Raw genomic sequence first — 20877 nt, forward strand, 5'->3', positions numbered from 1 at the left:
CAAGCCTTGCGGCCCACGCTAGGCGCACAGCGCTCGGCCCACTGCTGTGCTCTCGCGCGCGCGCCCCAGGCCTTGGCTGGGCCTGGCCTTGCGCTGCGCCTGGTCGAGGCTTGGCATGCGATGGTGCGTGTTGGCTCGCTGGGCGATGGCCTGGCTTCGTGCTGGGCCTTCGTCTAGCGGGCCTCGTCCGATGCTAATTCGTATGATACGCTTCCGATTAAATTCCCGATTCCGGAATTCATTTCCGATACGAACAATATTTAATATTTCCGATTCCGGAATCAATTTCCGTTTCGAACAAATATTTAATATTTCCGTTTCCGGAATTATTTTCCGATTCCGATAATATTTCCGATTCTGACAATATTTCCGTTTCCGGCAATATTTCCGATTCCGGCAATATTTTCATTTCCGATAATATTTTCCGATACGTACCATGTTTCCGTTTCCGGCAACATCTACGACTTGGATAATATTTATATTTCCGATACGATCCATATTTCCGTTTCCGGCAATATCATCGTTTCCGGAGTATTCATTTCTTGCCTGTGACGATCTCAGCTCCCACTGAAACCAAGATCCGTCGATTCCGAATATCCATAGATGGAGTATTTAATGCCATTAAATACTTGATCCGTTTACGTACTATTTGTGTGACCCTACGGGTTCAGTCAAGAGTAAGCTGTGGATTAATATCATTAATTCCACTTGAACTGAAGCGGCCTCTAGCTAGGCATTCAGCTCACTTGATCTCACTGAATTATTAACTTGTTAATTAATACTGAACCGCATATATTAGACTTATCATTGAATGCATACTTGGACCAAGGGCATTATTTCCTTCAGTCTCCCACTTGTCCTTAGGGACAAGTGTGCATTTCCTAATTCCTTTGTCGCTCGATGCTTGCTCTTGAACATAAGGTAAGAGTTGTCATCCTTATTATGTCCAGAGGTGTTTCTCGGTTTCAGAGTTCAACTGATCAAATAAACAGATAATCATAGCCTATGATTCATCCGAGCACGGCCATGCATTTCACAGTTTCTAGCTCTCCGAGTGGCCTTGTACAACTTTTAAGCATCTCATCCCGATTTATGGGAGGACAATCCCAATCTTGCGATCTTGAGATTAGACTTCGTTTGATAGGTGATTACCTGAGCGTTGCCTTTATAGCCTCCTTTTACGGTGCGACGGTTGGTCAACGTCAAAGTAACCAGTTCTCAAACAAGTAATCTCAAATCACTCAGGTATTGAGGATTTAGTGTCTAATAATTTTAATGAAATTTACTTATGACAGATTTTCATCTCTTACAGTAAAGTTTCATAGGTCTTGTCCGATACTAGTCTTCACAAAGTAAGTATCTATGCAAATGATTATGACATTGCCATGTCCACATAGTTCAAGAAACAGAACTACTAGTCATCTTGCATTCTAGTCGTCTAACATTTTCTATGCGTCCAATTTTATAGAAAACTCCGACTAGGGACCATTTTCAACCTTTGACATTCAAGTTCACTTGATAGACATTTCTTAGTCACAGGACTGGTCCTGACAGTCTATCTTGAATATATCGTCAAATTGAAGGGACTCATCATTTAATAAACCACAAATTAAATGGAAAAATGAATTCTCTTCATTTATTGTGAATGATTAACCAATAATGTTTTACAAAGATTTAAACTCTAAAACTTTAAAACATTAAACAGAGACATCAAAGCCATTCTCCAATATGCTTGATTCCCATAGCTGCAGTGTGCGAGTTGTGCTTCGCCTGCGGCAGAGGTTTAGTCAATGGATCTGATATGTTGTCATCAGTTCCAATTTTGCTTATCTCGACTTCTTTTCTTTCAACGAACTCTCGTAGAAGGTGAAATCTACGAAGTACATGCTTGACTCTCTGGTGGTGTCTAGGCTCCTTTGCCTGTGCAATAGCTCCGTTATTATCACAATACAGGGCTATTGGTCCTTTAATGGAGGGGACTACACCAAGTTCACCTATGAACTTCCTTAGCCATATAGCTTCCTTTGCTGCTTCATGTGCAGCAATGTACTCCGCTTCAGTTGTAGAATCCGCAATGGTGCTTTGCTTAGCACTTTTCCAGCTTACTGCTCCTCTGTTGAGGCAGAAGACAAACCCAGAATGTGATCTGAAATCATCTTTGTCGGTTTGGAAACTTGCGTCCGTATAGCCTTTAACAATTAATTCATCATCTCCACCATAGACCAGGAAGTCATCTTTGTGCCTTTTCAGGTACTTCAGAATATTCTTGGCAGCAGTCCAATGCGCCTCTCCTGGGTCTGACTGGTATCTGCTCGTAGCACTGAGTGCGTACGCAGCATCCGGGCGTGTACATATCATAGCATACATTATTGAACCAATCAATGATGCATATGGAATCCCATTCATTCGTCTACGCTCATCAAGTGTTTTTGGGCACTGAGTCTTGCTTAGAGTCATTCCATGAGACATGGGTAGGTAGCCTCGCTTGGAGTCCGCCATCTTGAACCTATCAAGCACCTTATTGATATAAGTGCTTTGACTAAGTCCAATCATCCTTTTAGATCTATCTCTGTAAATCTTGATGCCCAATATGTACTGTGCTTCTCCTAGATCTTTCATCGAAAAACATTTCCCAAGCCAAATCTTGACAGAGTTCAACATAGGAATGTCATTTCCGATAAGTAATATGTCGTCGACATATAATACTAGGAAAGCAATTTTGCTCCCACTGACTTTCTTGTATACACAAGATTCGTCTGCGTTCTTGATGAAACCAAAGTCACTGACTGCTTCATCAAAACGTATATTCCAGCTCCTGGATGCCTGCTTCAATCCGTAGATTGACTTCTTTAGCTTGCATACCTTTTTAGCATTCTTTGGATCCTCAAAACCTTCAGGCTGTGTCATAAACACAGTTTCTGTTAAAACGCCGTTTAAGAAAGCAGTTTTGACATCCATCTGCCATATTTCGTAATCGTAATATGCAGCGATTGCTAACATTATCCGAATAGACTTTAGCATTGCAACTGGTGTAAAGGTTTCATCGTAATCCACACCGTGGACTTGCCTGTAACCTTTTGTAACCAATCTAGCTTTGAAAACTTCAAGTTTCCCATCCTTGTCCTTTTTCAGTTTGAAAACCCATTTGCTTCCAATGGCTTGGTAGCCATCTGGCAAATCGACCAAATCCCATACTTGGTTTTCAGACATGGAGTCTAATTCAGATTGCATGGCTTCTTGCCATTGCTTGGAGCTAGGGCTCGTCATAGCTTGTTTGTAAGTCGCAGGTTCATCACTTTCAAGTAATAGAACGTCATAGCTCTCGTTCGTCAAAATATCTAAGTACCTTTCCGGTTGAGATCTATATCTTTGCGATCTACGCGGGGTAACATTTCTAGATTGACCATGATTCTCACCAGATTCTTCTAAAGATCTCTGAGTTTCATCCTGAATGTCATCTTGAGCATTCTCTAGAGTTTGTTGTTCGACTCGAATTTCTTCGAGGTCTACTTTTCTCCCACTTGTCATTTTGGAAATGTGATCTTTCTCCAAAAAGACACCATCTCGAGCAACAAACACTTTGTTCTCAGATGTATTGTAGAAGTAATACCCCTTTGTTTCCTTTGGATAGCCCACAAGGATACATTTGTCAGATTTTGGATGAAGTTTGTCTGAAATCAATCGTTTGACGTATGCTTCACATCCCCAAATCTTCAGAAAAGACACATTTGGAGGCTTTCCAAACCATAATTCGTATGGAGTCTTTTCGACAGCTTTAGACGGAGCTCTATTTATAGTGAGTGCAGCTGTATTTAGTGCATGTCCCCAAAATTCTAATGGAAGTTTGGCCTGACCCATCATTGACCTGACCATGTCTAGCAAGGTTCTGTTCCTCCGTTCCGACACACCGTTCCATTGTGGTGTTCCAGGAGGAGTCAATTCTGATAGAATTCCACATTCTTTCAGATGGTCATCAAATTCATAGCTCAGATATTCACCGCCTCTATCAGGCCGCAGTGCCTTAATCTTCTTGCCTAATTGATTCTCTACTTCACTCTGAAATTCCTTGAATTTTTCAAATGATTCAGACTTATGCTTCATTAGGTAGACATAACCATATCTACTGAAGTCATCAGTGAAAGTGATAAAGTAGCTGAAACCACCTCTAGCATTTGTACTCATTGGTCCACATACATCTGTATGGATTAAACCCAATAGTTCATTTGCTCTTTCTCCAACTTTAGAGAAAGGTTTCTTTGTCATTTTGCCAAGTAAACATGATTCGCATTTACCATAATCCTCTAAGTCAAATGGTTCTAGAATTCCTTCCTTTTGAAGTCTTTCTAAGCGTTTCAAGTTTATATGGCCTAATCGACAATGCCACAGATAGGTGAGATCTGAATCATCCTTTTTGGCCTTTTTGGTATTTATGTTATATACTTGTTTGTCGTGATCTAATAAATAAAGTCCATTGACTAATCTAGCAGATCCATAAAACATCTCTTTAAAATAAAACGAACAACTATTGTCTTTTATTAAAAAGGAAAATCCCTTAGCATCTAAGCAAGAAACTGAAATGATGTTTTTAGTAAGACTTGGAACATGGAAACATTCTTCCAGTTCCAAAACTAGCCCGGAGGGCAACGACAAATAGTAAGTTCCTACAGCTAATGCAGCAATCCGTGCTCCATTTCCCACTCGTAGGTCGACTTCACCCTTGCTTAACTTTCTACTTCTTCTTAGTCCCTGTGGATTGGAACATAAGTGTGAGCCACAACCTGTATCTAATACCCAAGAAGTTGAATTAGCAAGTATACAGTCTATAACGAAAATGCCTGAAGATGGAACGATTGTTCCGTTCTTCTGATCTTCCTTTAGCTTTGGACATTCTCTTTTGTAATGGCCTATTCCATCACAATAAAGACAGCTTGATGTGGACTTGTCCTGCTTTGATTTAGCATTGCCCTTGGACTTTTCACCTTTCTTGAACGGTCTCCTTCTAGCCTTGAGTAAATCTTTGGCTTCACAGTCCAGTATTATTTCAGCCTTTCTGACAAGGTGAACAAATTCTGCAACTGTTTCTTCTCTTGGTTCACTTAGGTATAGTTGCTTGAAGCGACCAAACCCACTGTGTAGTGAATTGAGCAAGATAGAGACTGCCATCCTTTCGCTTATTGGTGTTCCTAGTAGACTTAGGCGATCAAAGTATGAACGCATAAGATCCACATGGAACCTCAGTGGGACGCCTACCCTCTGTTTAGTGCGAAGGAGCTGAACATGTGTTTCTTGGACCTCCATCCTATAACACCTGTTGGGAGAACTAACCTTTAGACCAGACATTGATTCAATCAACTCATGGACGTTCAGGTCCCTGTCCTCCGTGCTTCCACGACAGATATCCCTCAGATTCTTGATGAGCGTAAAAGGTTCATAGGCTACAAACCTTCTAGCCCAATCATCAGGGATATTGTTCAGCATGAGACTCATAACTAGGGATGGCAATGGGTCGGATCTGGACCGGGTCCGACAAGATCCAGACCCAGACCCGCTTTTTAAGAGGTGGATCCAGATCCGACCCAGATCCGCTGGGTCCAAAAAAATCAGATCCAGACCCAGATCCACTGGGTCTAATGGGTCTAGGGTCGGATCTGGATCCTAAATGGGTCTAAGCGTATTTCTTTTCAAAAAAAAATTGTCCCTCATTTTTCTTATATTACGTAATTTTTTCTCCTATTTTTTGTATGTAAACTTAACGTTGCTTTAATAAAACCACTAAATATGGAATATTCGTTAATTTTGTTTATGAAAAAAAATCATATTAGCCCTGTAATACAATAAGTATTTAAAGTTTCTAATATTATTATGTATATGTCACGTCAAACAATTTTTAAATAGTTTAGTATCATAAGAACTTAATAAAGTTTAGCACGTAAAGATTGAATTATATTTAAATTTTAAATTTTATTAAAAAAATTTATATATATGGGTCTGTGGGTCGGATCTGGACCGGATCTGGATCTTTAATTCTTGGACCCGGACCCAGACCCGCCCCATTGAACAAAGACCCAGATCCGCCCCAGATCCACAGGGTCTAATTTTTTTGGACCCAGACCCTTAAAAATGGACCGGATCCAACTGGATCTGGATCGGGTCTTGGACCCATTGCCATCCCTACTCATAACCTTTTTGGGATCCGCATCCCAGGCGTAAAATCTCTCAGGGGTCAAGTCTCTGGCATAGTAGCTTGGCATGGGATGTGACAGTACATACTCAAGTCCATTGAGTTTGACTATTTCAACTAGCTTAGCTTCCCATTCAAGAAAATTTGCCAGGTTCAGCTTGACCATAAGCTCATAACCTATGATGATGTTTTGATTGTTGTTTGCCATATTTAAAACTACAATTGAAAAGAATAAACAAATAAATAACCATTCACAGTTTCTCTTAATAAACTTAAATTCTAGCATACATGCATAATTCAATGTTTATTAAGCATTTTATTCAAGTTATGTGTTCCGGCAGGTGTGAATAAAATGATTCCAAGATCCTAAAATCATTGAAGAACTAAGCACAGTTTGTCGACTTAATCCTAAAACATCTTAGGTAAGCAAAAGCCTTTTGCTAATAGTCTAGAAACTATTCTTGGTTGATAGGTACGTCTAAGAACTTATTAGGTAAACCTATCGATTTTGCCACGACATAAAAGGACTCCTTACTTATATCGTTGAGTTTCACCAAAACTAACATGTACTCACAATTATTTGTGTACCTTGCCCCTTTAGGACCAATAAGTAACACCTCGCTGAGCGAAAACTATTACTAGATTGATGTAAAGGATATCCAAGCAAGTGTATATTTTGGCATGGCACCTTTTAACTCAATTTTTAAGTTTGGAACTTAAGGCTCTTACTATGTTGGTTAGATTTTAAGTGAACTAAAATCCTTAATCATGCAACATAATCAAGCTTTTGATCTCATGCATTTTAAGACATATTTAAAAGCAATAAATAACTTAAAACATGCATAAGATAAATGTGATCTAGTATGGCCCGTCTTCATCTTGAAGCTTTAACTTCAAAGTCCGTCTTGAAAATCTCCGTGGGAGGCACCATTTTCTTCAAATAGGATAAGCTATAATTAAAACTAATTACAACTATTTGATGGTACGTAGACCATATTTGAATTGAAAAACAACTTTGGTACTTTAGACCAATTACATTCAAATTAATGGTACGCAGACCATATTTTCTATCCTATTTGGGCCATACTAGTCACTTCATAACCTGCAAAACAGTACATATACAATATATACCATTCACCCATTCATTATCATGAATGGCCCACATAGCTGGTTAGTATAACACATTATGCATCACGTAAACATTTGCAGCAATTAATCAAGGGCACCAATAATCTACCAATTATTCAGTCCTTATTAATTCTAATCAAGTTGTTTTAACCTTAAGGATTTGTAGACCTAATCAAGAGTTTATGACTAAAAGGGCTCACACTTAAACCAATAAATTCATATGCTTTACTAATTTTAAACATAAAAATGTATTTCTAGTCTAACCGGAAACATACAAATTTAATTAAAATTTAAAGCTCATATAAATTTATAATTGAATCCAAAAAGTTTAATTTAATTTCAGTCGTATTTAAATTAATTCATGATTTTAATTTTAGTAAAATAATTAGAATAAATAAAATTTATTATAATTACAATATTCAAAATTAAAATCCAAGAAAATAATTTAAATTATTAATTTTAAAATTAATTAAAATTACGTAAACTGAAAATTTCAAATTAAAATTTCAAAACGATCTAATCGCAACGCAAACACCTCACGCATCACACGCCCATGGGCCACACGCACACAGCCATCGCTGGCCATGTGCGCGCAGCCCATGCGCTGCGTCGCATAGCTGCTGCTTCTACCCTTCGCAAGCCATCGCGCGAGCTGGTGCTCGCTGCGCGCGCGCCAGCTCTCGATGCACGCGAGCATGTGCTCGCTGCGCGCACGCCAGCGCTCGATGCACGCGAGCATGTGCTCGCTGCGCGCACGCCAGCGCTCGATGCACGCGAGCCATCGCTCGCTGCGTTCGCTCGCTAGCGCTCGCTGCACGCGGGCCAGCGCTCGCTTCGTGCACTCGCCAGCGCATGCTGTGCGCGCTCGCTAGCGCTCGCTTGGTGCGAGCCAGCGCTCGCTGCGCGCGGCATCGACGATGGGCGCAGCACTCGTGGCACGCGAGCTTGCGCTCGCTGCGCGCGAGGCTACGCGCGCTTGCGCGAGGCAGTGCGCGTTGTGGCGCAGCTCGCTTGCTGTCCACACGCGACTGCCGTGCCTTGCCTTCGCCCATGCCCATTCGTCCATTGCTCATAGCCCACGACACAAGGCAGGGCTGCTGCCTTGTGCTCGTGCACCATGCCCTTGCTCATTGCATTCGTGCCGCATGGGCGACGAGCTCCCTTGCTCGTCGTCACATGCCCGCACTATACAACACCCCTTTAAGGGTAACACGTAGCGTCCATTGCTTTGTGCGTGCAAGTTATATGAACGAATCGCATAAAATTTTAAAAATTTATATTTAAAATTAAATGACAAATTAATAAATTAATATTAATTTCATAATTTTAGGGCGAAAAATCGAAAATTTATTATTCAATTGATTTCCGATTAACATGGATTCAAGTTTAGGTCATAAAAATTTAAAATTTATCATAAATTTACAATTTTTATGGTGGTTTTTAATCATAGGTATCTAATTAAATTATAATTAATTATGAAAATCAAATTAATTCTAAATTATTCTAATTTTCAACAAATTAATCATAATTACAAATTAGATTGCATAATTAACAAGGCTAAGCATTCAAACTTGTTAAACATATACAGTAGGTCAATCAAAAATTCAAGATTTATCAACAAGAATCGCAAATATTTAATTTAACATCTTAAATTTACGAAATTTTGCATTCGAAAAACTAAAACCTTCGAAAAGTCACAGTTAGGCTTCGAATTTGAGAATTCTGGATTCGGCAGAAAAATATTGTTTTTGTCAAAATTTTAGAATGCCTTTTACATGCGGAATTGACACAAAAATTACTCGATTTGGATGAGTAACGAAGAAACTGCCGAAAAACTGCGTACGTATAATTAAATAAACGCAATTTGCAATTAATTAACAATTACGAAAATTAATCACCCCTTTTAATTCTTGCAAATTTGTAATATTTAACCATGTTCATGCAATTTAGATTATGAAAATAATAAGAGGCTCGTGATACCACTGTTAGGTTATGATACATATGACAATTCATAAATCATGCGGAAAAACCATTTAGCCAGGAATACATATTATTTACACATAATCATATAGCATAGTTTAGATGCATACTCTTTGTTGCGTGCCTTCCCTAGCTGCGCCCGAACCGAATAAGAACAAGTCTTTAGGACTCCAAGTGTCGTCCCTCCGTAGATAGTCCACAGCACGTCCGGATCCGCCTTAAGATTGACCAACTAGAATCGCCCTTAAGGTACTAATAATTTCGGCACTTTTAGGCAAGGTATGTGACTGAATTTTTCTCTCAAAAACTGAATTTGAATACTTGAATAATCTATGTAAATATGTGACCCTAGGCACCTATTTATAGAGTTATGGAAAAGGTTTTGGAATCCTATTAGGATACTAATTTATTTAATTATAATCCTACTAGGACTCTAATTAAATAATCATTATCTAATAGTTTTAGGATTTAATCATATTTCGAATCCCGATTGCTTTAGGATTCCCGCACAAGCATTGCATGAGCACCGTACACCCGCGCAAGCCTTGCGGCCCACGCTAGGCGCACAACGCTCGGCCCACTGCTGTGCTCTCGCGCGCGCGCCCCAGGCCTTGGCTGGGCCTGGCCTTGCGCTGGGCCTGGTCGAGGCTTGGCATGCGATGGTGCGTGTTGGCTCGCTGGGCGATGGCCTGGCTTCGTGCTGGGCCTTCGTCTAGCGGGCCTCGTCCGATGCTAATTCGTACGATACGCTTCCCATTAAATTCCCGATTCCGGAATTCATTTCCGATACGAACAATATTTAATATTTCCGATTCCGGAATCAATTTCCGTTTCGAACAAATATTTAATATTTCCGTTTCCGGAATTATTTTCCGATTCCGATAATATTTCCGATTCTGACAATATTTCCGTTTCCGGCAATATTTCCGATTCCGGCAATATTTCCATTTCCGATAATATTTTCCGATACGTACCATGTTTGCGTTTTCGGCAACATCTACGACTTGGATAATATTTATATTTCCGATACGATCCATATTTCCGTTTCCGGCAATATCATCGTTTCCGGAGTATTCATTTCTTGCCTGTGACGATCTCAGCTCCCACTGAAACCAAGATCCGTCGATTCCGAATATCCATAGATGGAGTATTTAATGCCATTAAATACTTGATCCGTTTACGTACTATTTGTGTGACCCTACGGGTTCAGTCAAGAGTAAGCTGTGGATTAATATCATTAATTCCACTTGAACTGAAGCGGCCTCTAGCTAGGCATTCAGCTCACTTGATCTCACTGAATTATTAACTTGTTAATTAATACTGAACCGCATATATTAGACTTATCATTGAATGCATACTTGGACCAAGGGCATTATTTCCTTCAAGCTTTTCTCACCATCATTAGCTGCCAGTTGGCCTTTGAAGCACATTTGCAAGGTCAAAAGGTTGTGTACTGAAAGGCTTAGTGAACCTAGCTGGCTCACTGACTCTAAATACTCTATCAAGGGTATGTACATCAAGCTCTGCACCCCTTCTGAAATTACTCAGTGGGCTAGGTATATTTGGAACAGATTGTCTGTTCCTAAGCATAGATTCTCCCTGTGGCTAGCCTTGTTGGATAGGCACAAAACCAAGTATAGGCTTCATCAATATGGCATCAGCACTGATAATCTATGTGCCATTTGTGGTTCTGCCCCTGAGACCAGTGCTCATCTCTTTTTTGAGTGCTCCTACAGTTTGGATTGTTTGGCTGCAGTTACAGATTGGCTAGGTCTGTCTTGCACTAGGAAGAATTTTCTTCAGATTCTGAACTGGACTAGAAGGTACTGCAAGAGTGCTTTCAAGAGAAAGATCATTTTTGCTGCTGTTGCAGGCTTGGTTTATGCAATTTGGAGACCTAGGAATACTTTAGTTTGGGAGGGAGCAGTGCCAGCTGTTGCTACTGTCATCCAAACTTTGAAGTATAGTGTTAAACAAAGAGCTATTCAGTTGTGTCAAGATAGAATTAATGAGTTAGATAAGAGCTGGTTGTTTGCTTTATAGTTAGCTCTAGGGCTGTTCAGTCTCAGTGTGTTGAGACTTGCTGTTTGTGGCTGTGTTTCCTTGGCTCTTTGCTTGGTTTCATTGTCTAGGTTGTAACCAGTTTTCAGGTTATAATATATTTTCCCTCTTGCTTGTAAAAAAAAAAAAATTCTCGGATTTTCCGAATTTCAAAAAAAAATAAAAATTCTGAAATAATTATTTATTTATTTATTTATCTATTTTTTATTTTTAAAAAAAAATAATCGAATTAATTAATTAAATTATTCGATTACTTAGTTTAAATTTTCGATTTTAATTTTAACAATTTCGTGTATATTTGAAGTTATTTATTTAAACTAATTTCGAAAATTTTTATTTACTCTAAGTGAGGAAAGGGTAGATTAAGAAGGGCATATTTAGACTAAGTATGCATTTAAGTTAAATATGCATTTTTAATCAAGTGTTTATGCAATTATGTCTTGACTATGTGATCTTTTACTTAATGTTGATCATGTCTTGTTTTGCTTTATGTGATTAATTGCATCACGATTCATGATTAAGCATGTACTTGGGCATTAAAATTGTATGGCTCAAAGAACTTACTTTGTTTTTGGAACACTTTAGTAAGACTTTGTAGTTGCTAATTTTCAGGATTTAAGCTGTTGCTTTCAAAGTACGCAAACCTAGGAAACCTAGAGAAGCTAGACTGTGAAACCCCACACATTTATGTGAAGAAGATCGAGTTTGCTTGCAATTATTTTGCTACAGTGCAGAACCTGCCCGAACTAAGGAAGAAAGATGTTATGGCAAAAATGGTTATTCATTGCTTACCTTCTAGGAACCCATACATAGAGCTTAAGAATCGATTTCGTGATATGCATTTGGACAATGGTATTCTCAACTATTACAAGTATGGTACTCCAGACGGTAGATGGAGATATGATTTGGAGATTATGACCACAGTTATAGAGCTTGCGGAGGAATGTTTTGTGGATGGTATGATAGTGTCAAGTGTTCACAATGTAGGATTAGATCATGAGGCAGAAACTCAGATGGATAAGGATAGTGATGATGATGTTGTTGAGATTGAGAACCCTAATCCTATCATTCCTGAGCCTACTATTGAGATCTCCAGTGACACAGTAATTGAGCCTGAGACTAACAATGATGAAGTAAACAGTGAGCTACAACAGAATAATGAGGATATGGAGTATGAGTCTGATCCAGAGGAAGACTTTGATGACTTTGAAGGCCATGAGCACTCTTCACCAGTTTGTAGAGGAGGTTGGATAGTAGAGTAGCATTCTTAAAGACTTTTCTAATGTAATAGCTAGTTCTTAAATTTTAGTGAAGTAATAAAGTAGTAAACTACTATTTATGGTTTTAGTAGTTCAGTTTTGTAGTTCTTCGAATAAAGTACGTTCCAAAGGATGTATTGTTTTCTCATTGAAGTAATAAAGTTTAGAATTCTTTCTTTTACCTCTAATTCTAAGTTTATGTTCTCTTTGAGCGGTTATTGCAAAATAATTTCATGTATTTCTTCAATGAAATTGTACTTGCAAGGTGGTCCAATTTACACCACTTAAAATTTATGATGCGGACTAAGAGGGAAAGCGGCCCATAACAGGCGCCTATATTGCGTAGGGTCCGAAATTTTCGTGCATGTGTACTAATTGTATGGCTCGTTAGTGCAATATTTTAGTAAGGCAGTGTCCAAACTCAGTTGTTAAAGTTAGTCTTTTGTTTTATTCAGGAGAAGGGAAATGACTACCCAAGGGATTGCCAATGTGGTTAGGAAACTAGATGAAGTAGTGCAGAACTTAGCACAGAATAGGAATAACCAGGGAGTTGATCCAGCTTGTGAGATGTTTAAGAAGGTGGACCAGAGTAAGCCTCATTTGTATCAAGGGGAAATAGACCCAACTGTAATTGAGAACTGGCTAAGGGAGTTCGATAAGCTTATCCTAGCTGTCAATTACCCAGAAAACCTTGGGGTTAATAGTGTTGTGTATTACCTTAGGGGAGAAGCTGACTTGTGGTGGCAGAGGTGTGAGGATGCTTTGAGAGCTACACCTAATCATTCAAGGTAGCCTTGAGAAACAAGTTTTACCCACCATATCTGAAGAAGCAGAAAGCCCAAGAATTCATCGAGTTGAAAATGGAAGGGGTGTCTGTAACTGAGTACTATTCCAAGTTCATAGAGCTGTCTAGATTTGCACCTGAAGTGGTGGCAACGGAGGAGCTTAGAGCTTAGAGATTTGAGAGTGGATTGACTATGGATTTGCAATTGATGCTTGTTGGAGAGACTTTTACATCTCTTGACACCCTGTATGGAAAAGCTGCCCATTTGTATGGCCTGCAGCAAAGGAAGAATGGAATTGGTGAGAAGAGGAAGGATTTTGGTAACCAAAACCAAGGTGGTGGCCAACAGAATCAGGGGAACCTTAAGAAAAACAAGGGAAACAACCATTTCCAGTTCAGGGGAAACCAGGGCGGAAACAGGAACAATTTCCACAATAACAATGAAGATAAGAATCAGTCTGCCGGGAATGGAACGAGAGTCTACGAGTGTAGCCGTTGCCATACTAATCACCCAGGTCGAGACTGTAATGGAAACCAAGTTGTCTATAGGTTTTGTGAGAAACTAGTGAAGGAAATATGTCCTTCACCCAAGGTGCATTAAGTCTAATACCAAGGTTCAGATTAATTGCGAACAATTATTCAGTGAGATCAAGTGATCGGAACAGCTAGCTGGAGCAATGCTTCCGATCAGTGAGTTCTAATGGATATTGAACTCACAACTTACTGTTGACTGAACCTACAAGGTCACACCAATGACACGTAACAGATCACCGGATTAAATGAATCGGAAATTCATTTAATAGCTTTTCGGGATTTAAGTTGGAAACGTATTATACGATACGACCTTGCATCGGAATCGTATATCGTATCGCGAATATTCGTAAGCTAGGCGAGACGAATAAATCGTATCGTACGACGGTGATTCGTCGTATACGAAACGATAAATAAATATATCGGAAATATATTTAATCGCGAATACGAGGAGCGGCCCACGAGCCGAGTGCACGAAGCACTCGAGGCCCATGGGCGCGCGCATAGGCGAGCAAGCAAAGCGCGGCAGCAGCGAGGCCCAAGAGGCGAGGGCTGTGCGCGTGCGAGCGGGCCGAGACCACGATACAAGCAGCAGCACGGCCCACGGCCCTTCGCTGTGCGTGTCCGTGTGACTTGGCGTGCAAGCTTGCTAGCCGGCCTTGCCTCTTGGCTTGGTCGGTTAGTAAGGTTATGTAAATAACCTTACAACCTAATTTCCAACTTAGCATAATTCATATTACTCAAACCCTAGAGACATAGAGAACCGTAATTCTCTATGTGCCTCCAAAGTGAGTTCTTCCCAAAAGCAAAGTATCTTGATCAATTGTCTAAGCTACGATAATCAAGACGGATCTGAAAGTGTCAGTGAACCAAGTAGAGGAACGACAAGTGGAGTTCTTTGTTCGTGTTCGTTGACATATTATTGTGGAAAACACGCTTCGAATGTAAGTTTGCTTAATCTGTGCTTTATACATGTTTCCTGGCTTTGGGGATTGTTCCGCACATGTTATTATGTTTAACTGTATTATGATTATTATTGTTTTTGCATCTGTCGAAAAATTTGGAATTTTTCGGAATTTTTACGAATTATTGGATGAATTGCGTAATAATCAGGTCCGAAATCAAAAGTCTTCGCTTTTTCGATTTTTAAAACCCTAATCTGATGGAAAACAATTTTCTAAGATCAACTCAAGGGAATAGAATTGCGAAAACAGGCCTCGAATTATCTTTTTTTGGGCGTTTTTGTTAATTTTTCATTAAAAATTAAAAGTGTCGGACAGTAATTCAATTACAAGGGCAACCTAAACTACTCGGAATTGCTTGAAATTTTGATACCATGTTTCTGGGTACATGCTTGAACTATGGTAAAAATTTCATATTTTTCCGATAAGTATAAACCCTAATTTTACTTTTCCCCAATTCGTAAAATTTGAAACCCTAATTGAATTTTAATTAATTTTGGTTTAATAATTCCGTTAATTGGGAAAGGGGATATTATTTCATGGGTCAGTGGTTAATTTCAAAAATTATTGGATTAAAATTTTGAATGGTTTCGTTAATTTTAATCGCACTTAAACCAAATTATTAAAAATCTGAAATTTAATTGTTTATGAACGATTTAAAGCTTCGGATTTTATTAATTAAAAGTTCAAACTTTAAATGTTGATTCGTTCGTTCTTAAAAGTTTGAATATTGTTAGCCCTTGATTTAATAATTTTACGAAATTGGATTGTCGTTAAAGTTTATTAAATCGTTAAAAATCGTTGTTTTTCGAAAATAAAAATCGTAACTTTTGAAAAATAAAATTAATGCAAGTTCGTGAATTAAATTTAATTTTAGTTAAGTTGGTCCGTATTACGAACCAAAGGCACGAACATGACCATGGTGGATGTATGGCTCGTCGAGCCATACGAGGCCATTGTGCTTGGACCGAGCCGCATGCGACACAGGCAGCAGCAGCTACGCTGCGTGCCTCGTGCGCGCTGGGCGAGGAAGGGCAAGCGGGCATTGCTTGCGGGGCTGCGAAGAAGCGAGGCGCAAGCCTTGCGACGTCCAGCACACACACGACGCACAACACGCACGCAGGGGCAGCTACGCTGCGGGGACGCGGTGCGCGCGCGCGATGGGGCCTGGGTGTGCGAGCCTTGCTCGTGCGCTCTTGGGCCTCACGCAAGGCATGGGGCTGGGCGCAAGCCTAGCCCGACTAAGTAATTGGACTTTTTGTTAAAAATCGTTTAATCCGTTGGGCTTCGTATATTTGCATTAATTTGGGCTAACGGGATATTTAATTTAATATTTTATTTGCTTGGGCCGGGCCGCGAGTTTTAATTTAATATTTCGTAATTAATTATCCGGAATAATTATTGGTTTGAGTGGGAGCCACTAAATGAAATTAAAATGAAATAATTATTTTAATTATTTTCGTAGGTCGCATTATTTTAATTAAATTCAATTTTAATTAGAATAAAGTCTAAGGATTAATAATTTGGAAATTGATTAATCTTTTAGGACGCGTTTATGTGAACGTGAATTTTAATTAATTCAGGTAAATACTTGCATATTAATATGGGCCATTCGTTTTAGCACACGAATGGGTGAATGCATAGAATATATATTTTATGTAATGCAGGTACTCCAAGTGACTAGTATGGCCAAATTTAGGATAGTTAAATACGGTCTGTGTACCGTTCTATCTTTGAATGTAAAGTTTTAAATATGGTCTGCGTACCATGGAAATTTTGATGTAATTTATTAATTTCAAGTATTTCTAAGTTTAGAACTTTAAGTTAGCATTTGAACGAAGATTCAAGACGATGCCAAGCTAGCAAGGAGGTGATGAAGATTGGATGCTTCAAGACAAGATGTTTTGGGCCATACTAGATCACCATTTATTTATGCACTTCTATATATATATTATGCGTGAATGTATGAATGTATGTATGCTTTGCATGAACAGGTTGTTTCCTATGAATCGATTAGTTTTAAGTTCACTAAATAATCGAACCAACATAGAAACAACTAGGTCCAAGTAATATTGAGTTTAAAAATTGCCTTCCAAATCAACACTTACAAAAATCTAGGGATCTAAGATAGTAGGTTTACGCTAAAGCGAGGTGCTATTTTAGTTGACTTAGGTGGTAAGGCGTCCTAAAGGAGCACGTTGATTGTGGTTACAACTCAAACAATAATGGCATTAAGTTGTGGCAATGGGATAAATTATGGCATTAATTTATTAACCAAGAGTAATTTGGAGATTACTAGCAATAGGTTTTGCTTACCTAAAATCTTAAACTACTTAAGACATGCTAAAGATGCTTAAGGATTTAGGACTTTTGGGGTCTTGGAATCGTTTCATTCATTTTGGACCATGTTTTTGCTTTTTGCATGAATGAAATGTTTAATAGCTTTGATGATTGCGTGAATGCTTTTATTTCAAGTTATTAAAGTATGATAAATGTTTTTCTTTGCTAGTTCATTTTGTAGAATCGTAAATCTTCAACTTTATTGCGTTCGGACGATAGAACTGCGATATTTCCTCGGTCGATTGGTAACTATTTTGAGAGCGATTCTCAAAGAAAAGGAGAGTGAGAGCGTATCTTGAATGCTATTTTCTTATAGTGATCTTCATGGTTGTTTTCAAACTAAAAATTTGAATGGTAGACCAATTGGACCTCATATATTCAAAATACTGGGTAGTTTTGAAATAATGAAGTATTGAGTTAAAGACTCATGTATAACCAATGGTTAACAACCAATCTTCTTTTGATTCGATAATGAACTAGACTCATTGGATGTGGTCATTCAAAGTGAATAAAAGAAAGGGACTTTGTACGCATAACAAAGTAAGAAGATCAAGCAAAGAGTAAAATCTTTAGGACTGTAAGAAAACGTGCTAGAAAGGATAGGAAAGGGGAACAAAAGAAATGAATTCAATATTCAATTTCTACCTAAAAGTTTGTGTTAAAGAGAAACGACTTAGAAAATAAACTCCTATGGTATTAGATTACCGCTTGAGGTTCTAAACTCTTGTTAAGAACTCAAATTCAGGGAGCTAAGTCTGGTTATTGACCTACAAGTGGGAAATGAAGCAAAGTTGTGCTACATTAATTGTAAGGTCATCATGTTTGTTTTAAAGTCCTTCTAAAGGCTGGAACTTAATGGTATTATGTTCCATTAATCATCATAATCAATTTCTGTTTGGACAACGGAAAGACTCACATTCAAAGTAAACAAAAACATTCATTGAGTGTTTATTTGAATGAAATGGTCACTTAAGGGTTGAGTCATATGATTGATTAATAAACAAACGAATCTCTTCACACTCAAACTTCAGAAGGTTCGAATCAAACATTTGATTTGTGTTCCACGTATCTTTGGCAATGTCATACGACCATATCAACAAGTCAACATTCTAAGATTCCATGGCATGGATTTCTGAAAGTTGGTTAATTTAAGACACGTGGGTCTTGCTTGTTGAACATGACATAAGAATGGACTATTGTTAGAAGTTTATAGACAATGAAGTTCATGGGCCAAAGATGGATTTTATGACTTACCTATTTCACAAGAATTTGAGATAATATGGCTATATTTACTCAACGTGAAATATGTGAAATGCTTCAATGTGATTCACAAAAGAGTATAAAATCAACTTGGCAAGAATTTTGGAACATCTAGGCTGGGTCAAGGTGATGTTTGCATGAGCCAAGAAAGATTATCTACATTGTTTATATGGCAATATAACAATTGAAGCTCCATAAGAATATGGTATGTCTAAATGGAGAAATCGGAATCTATTTCGATTAACGATAATCACGACTATTTTCCTATATAGTTTCTAATTACACTCTCAAGTGACTTTCACACTAAACAAAGTTGTCAAAGCTAAGGATAAGATGTCATAAGGATTGAACTTCGGTTCAGTACATCTTTTCAGTATATATATATCTAGGGTTGTCAAACCCAGTGGGAGTTAGTGTTTACATCAAACAAACTCAAGGATAGATATATGTTTCTTTATGAGCGACTCATAGAAACAAAAGGTATTGATTCTACCACAAATATGAGAACATATGGTTGTTTCTTAAGATAATGTCTTTTAGGAAACCATCATATTTCCAAAAAGGCAAGTGGGAGAAAAATGACCTCGAATGGAATTCGAGTCAAGCAACAAACAAATGTAGGATACTTAGGAGCCTTTGGAAAAGCTCCGTATTTAGAAGCCTTTGGAAGAGCTTCATGAAGACTTTAGAAGTGCTTCAAGAGAATCCTAATACTCAAAGGACTTGAGTAATGTCTTTATAGACACTAACATTTGATGTTCAATACCTAGGTAAATCGTATAAGGAATAGAATTCAACCAAGATAGATACATAGATATCTTGAGGAATGTAAACTATGAAGACTTTGGAAAGTGCTTCAAAAACATACGACTTACAGGTTAGCTACGACGAATTAAAATTCCCAAGTATGGTTCAAGGCCATACAAAATGGTTTGAGGCCATTTCATCCAAAGTACATTCATCTATGATTTGGTTGATTTGCATTAAGGGTTCACTCCCATTAGTTGCAAACATGTTTTCTAAACATAGAACGTTGATTTGCATAAAGGGTTCACTCCCATTGGTTGCAAACATGTTTTCTAAACATACAACGTTGATTTGCATAAAGGGTTTACTCCCATTGGTTGCAAACATGTTTTCAAAACATACAAAGATGATATTGTATACACATACAAAAGAGAAGCTAGATTGGTGGTTAAAGATTGTAAACAACTTCACGGCGTTGATAATGTTGAAATATTTTTCACCAAGTCGGAATGCTTGAACTATTTTGGATAAATCTAGCAATCATTGCATATGGCAATATGGCAATTGGAAAACGAAACACCTTACTCAATTGGACTTCTAGAAAGGAATTGTGTACATCACACAATGTAAAAGTTTTGGGTGCTAGATAAAAGAGCAAGCTTAAGAAATCTATTCGTAGATTAAAGCATGCAAGTGGGAATTGGACCATATTTGTCTAAAAGGCTATTGAGAAATCATAGCTTTATTGAAATATGGATCATCTTATAGATGAGGAGTTTAGTGGGAGCTAAGTCAAGATTATTGGTTCTATATATGAGATACATATCTCTGTATTGAAAATGATATTCAAATTCTAAATGGTTAGATTTGAAAGTATTGTCAATATTAGAACCATAGCGAAACTTAGAACATACTGGGTTAAAGATCTATTGGATAGGATCTAAAGCGTTGTTTGGATTCTGTAAAAGTAATTACTAAATCAAACACAATGGAGAGACTCAAAAGAGACTCTCAACCCATATGAGTAAGTCTAAGTTATGAATGCTTTAACTAAGTATAAAGCTAGGCTGTTATCACTAGAGTTAAGCATGAAGGACCTTGAAGAGGTACCTTCACCTTATATCACAAGGCAATGCCAAGATTTTAGCAAGATTCAGTATCTCTTGAAACAGAATAAATCTAAAGGTCACATGGATGGATTTTAAAATGCGAATGGTTTTTGCATTACAATCAATCATGTATAATATGATATATAGATCGCCAAGATAACTCGTGAACATTGGATAGTGACGAAATTATACCAATCTCTATTGATCTGGATCAAAGATCGTTGGAATAGTATCAAGAACATCCAATACATTTGGAGATGTAGGATAAGCACTTGATAAGAGGAAGTGAAGATAACTAAAGTTTTGATGCTACATGTATTTGCCTAAGCAAAAGTTGAATCGTGTTGTTAGGCAAACCACAAACAAACACGGGCAATTAGGCGTCGTGATTAAAAGGTGGTTACGTAGGTTCTAAACCATATGTGATGCATGGGAAACTGAATCAATGATTAGTTTCCAAGTTCTCAGTTGAAAGATGTATCTCCCACATCTATGTGAACTGGTTGGAGCATTCCAAAAGGGAAGCATCATTTAA

General features: G+C 38.2%; 1 protein-coding gene across 1 annotated transcript; it reads left to right on the forward strand.

Moving 5' to 3' along the window:
- Nucleotides 1-10798: 10798 nt before the first annotated feature.
- On the forward strand, nt 10799-11332 carry LOC130469934 (uncharacterized). The gene has a single exon (XM_056839467.1). It carries the CDS (start codon nt 10799-10801, stop codon nt 11330-11332), a length of 534 nt encoding a protein of 177 aa, XP_056695445.1.
- The last annotated feature ends 9545 nt before the right edge of the window (nt 11333-20877 follow it).

The sequence above is a fragment of the Spinacia oleracea genome, chromosome 3, assembly GCF_020520425.1.
Source record: "Spinacia oleracea cultivar Varoflay chromosome 3, BTI_SOV_V1, whole genome shotgun sequence".
Taxonomy (NCBI): domain Eukaryota; kingdom Viridiplantae; phylum Streptophyta; class Magnoliopsida; order Caryophyllales; family Amaranthaceae; genus Spinacia; species Spinacia oleracea.

Coding starts and splice junctions, on each gene's coding strand:
- LOC130469934 (XM_056839467.1), top strand. CDS start 10,799: ATGTACATCAAGCTCTGCACCCCTTCTGAAATTACTCAGTGGGCTAGG.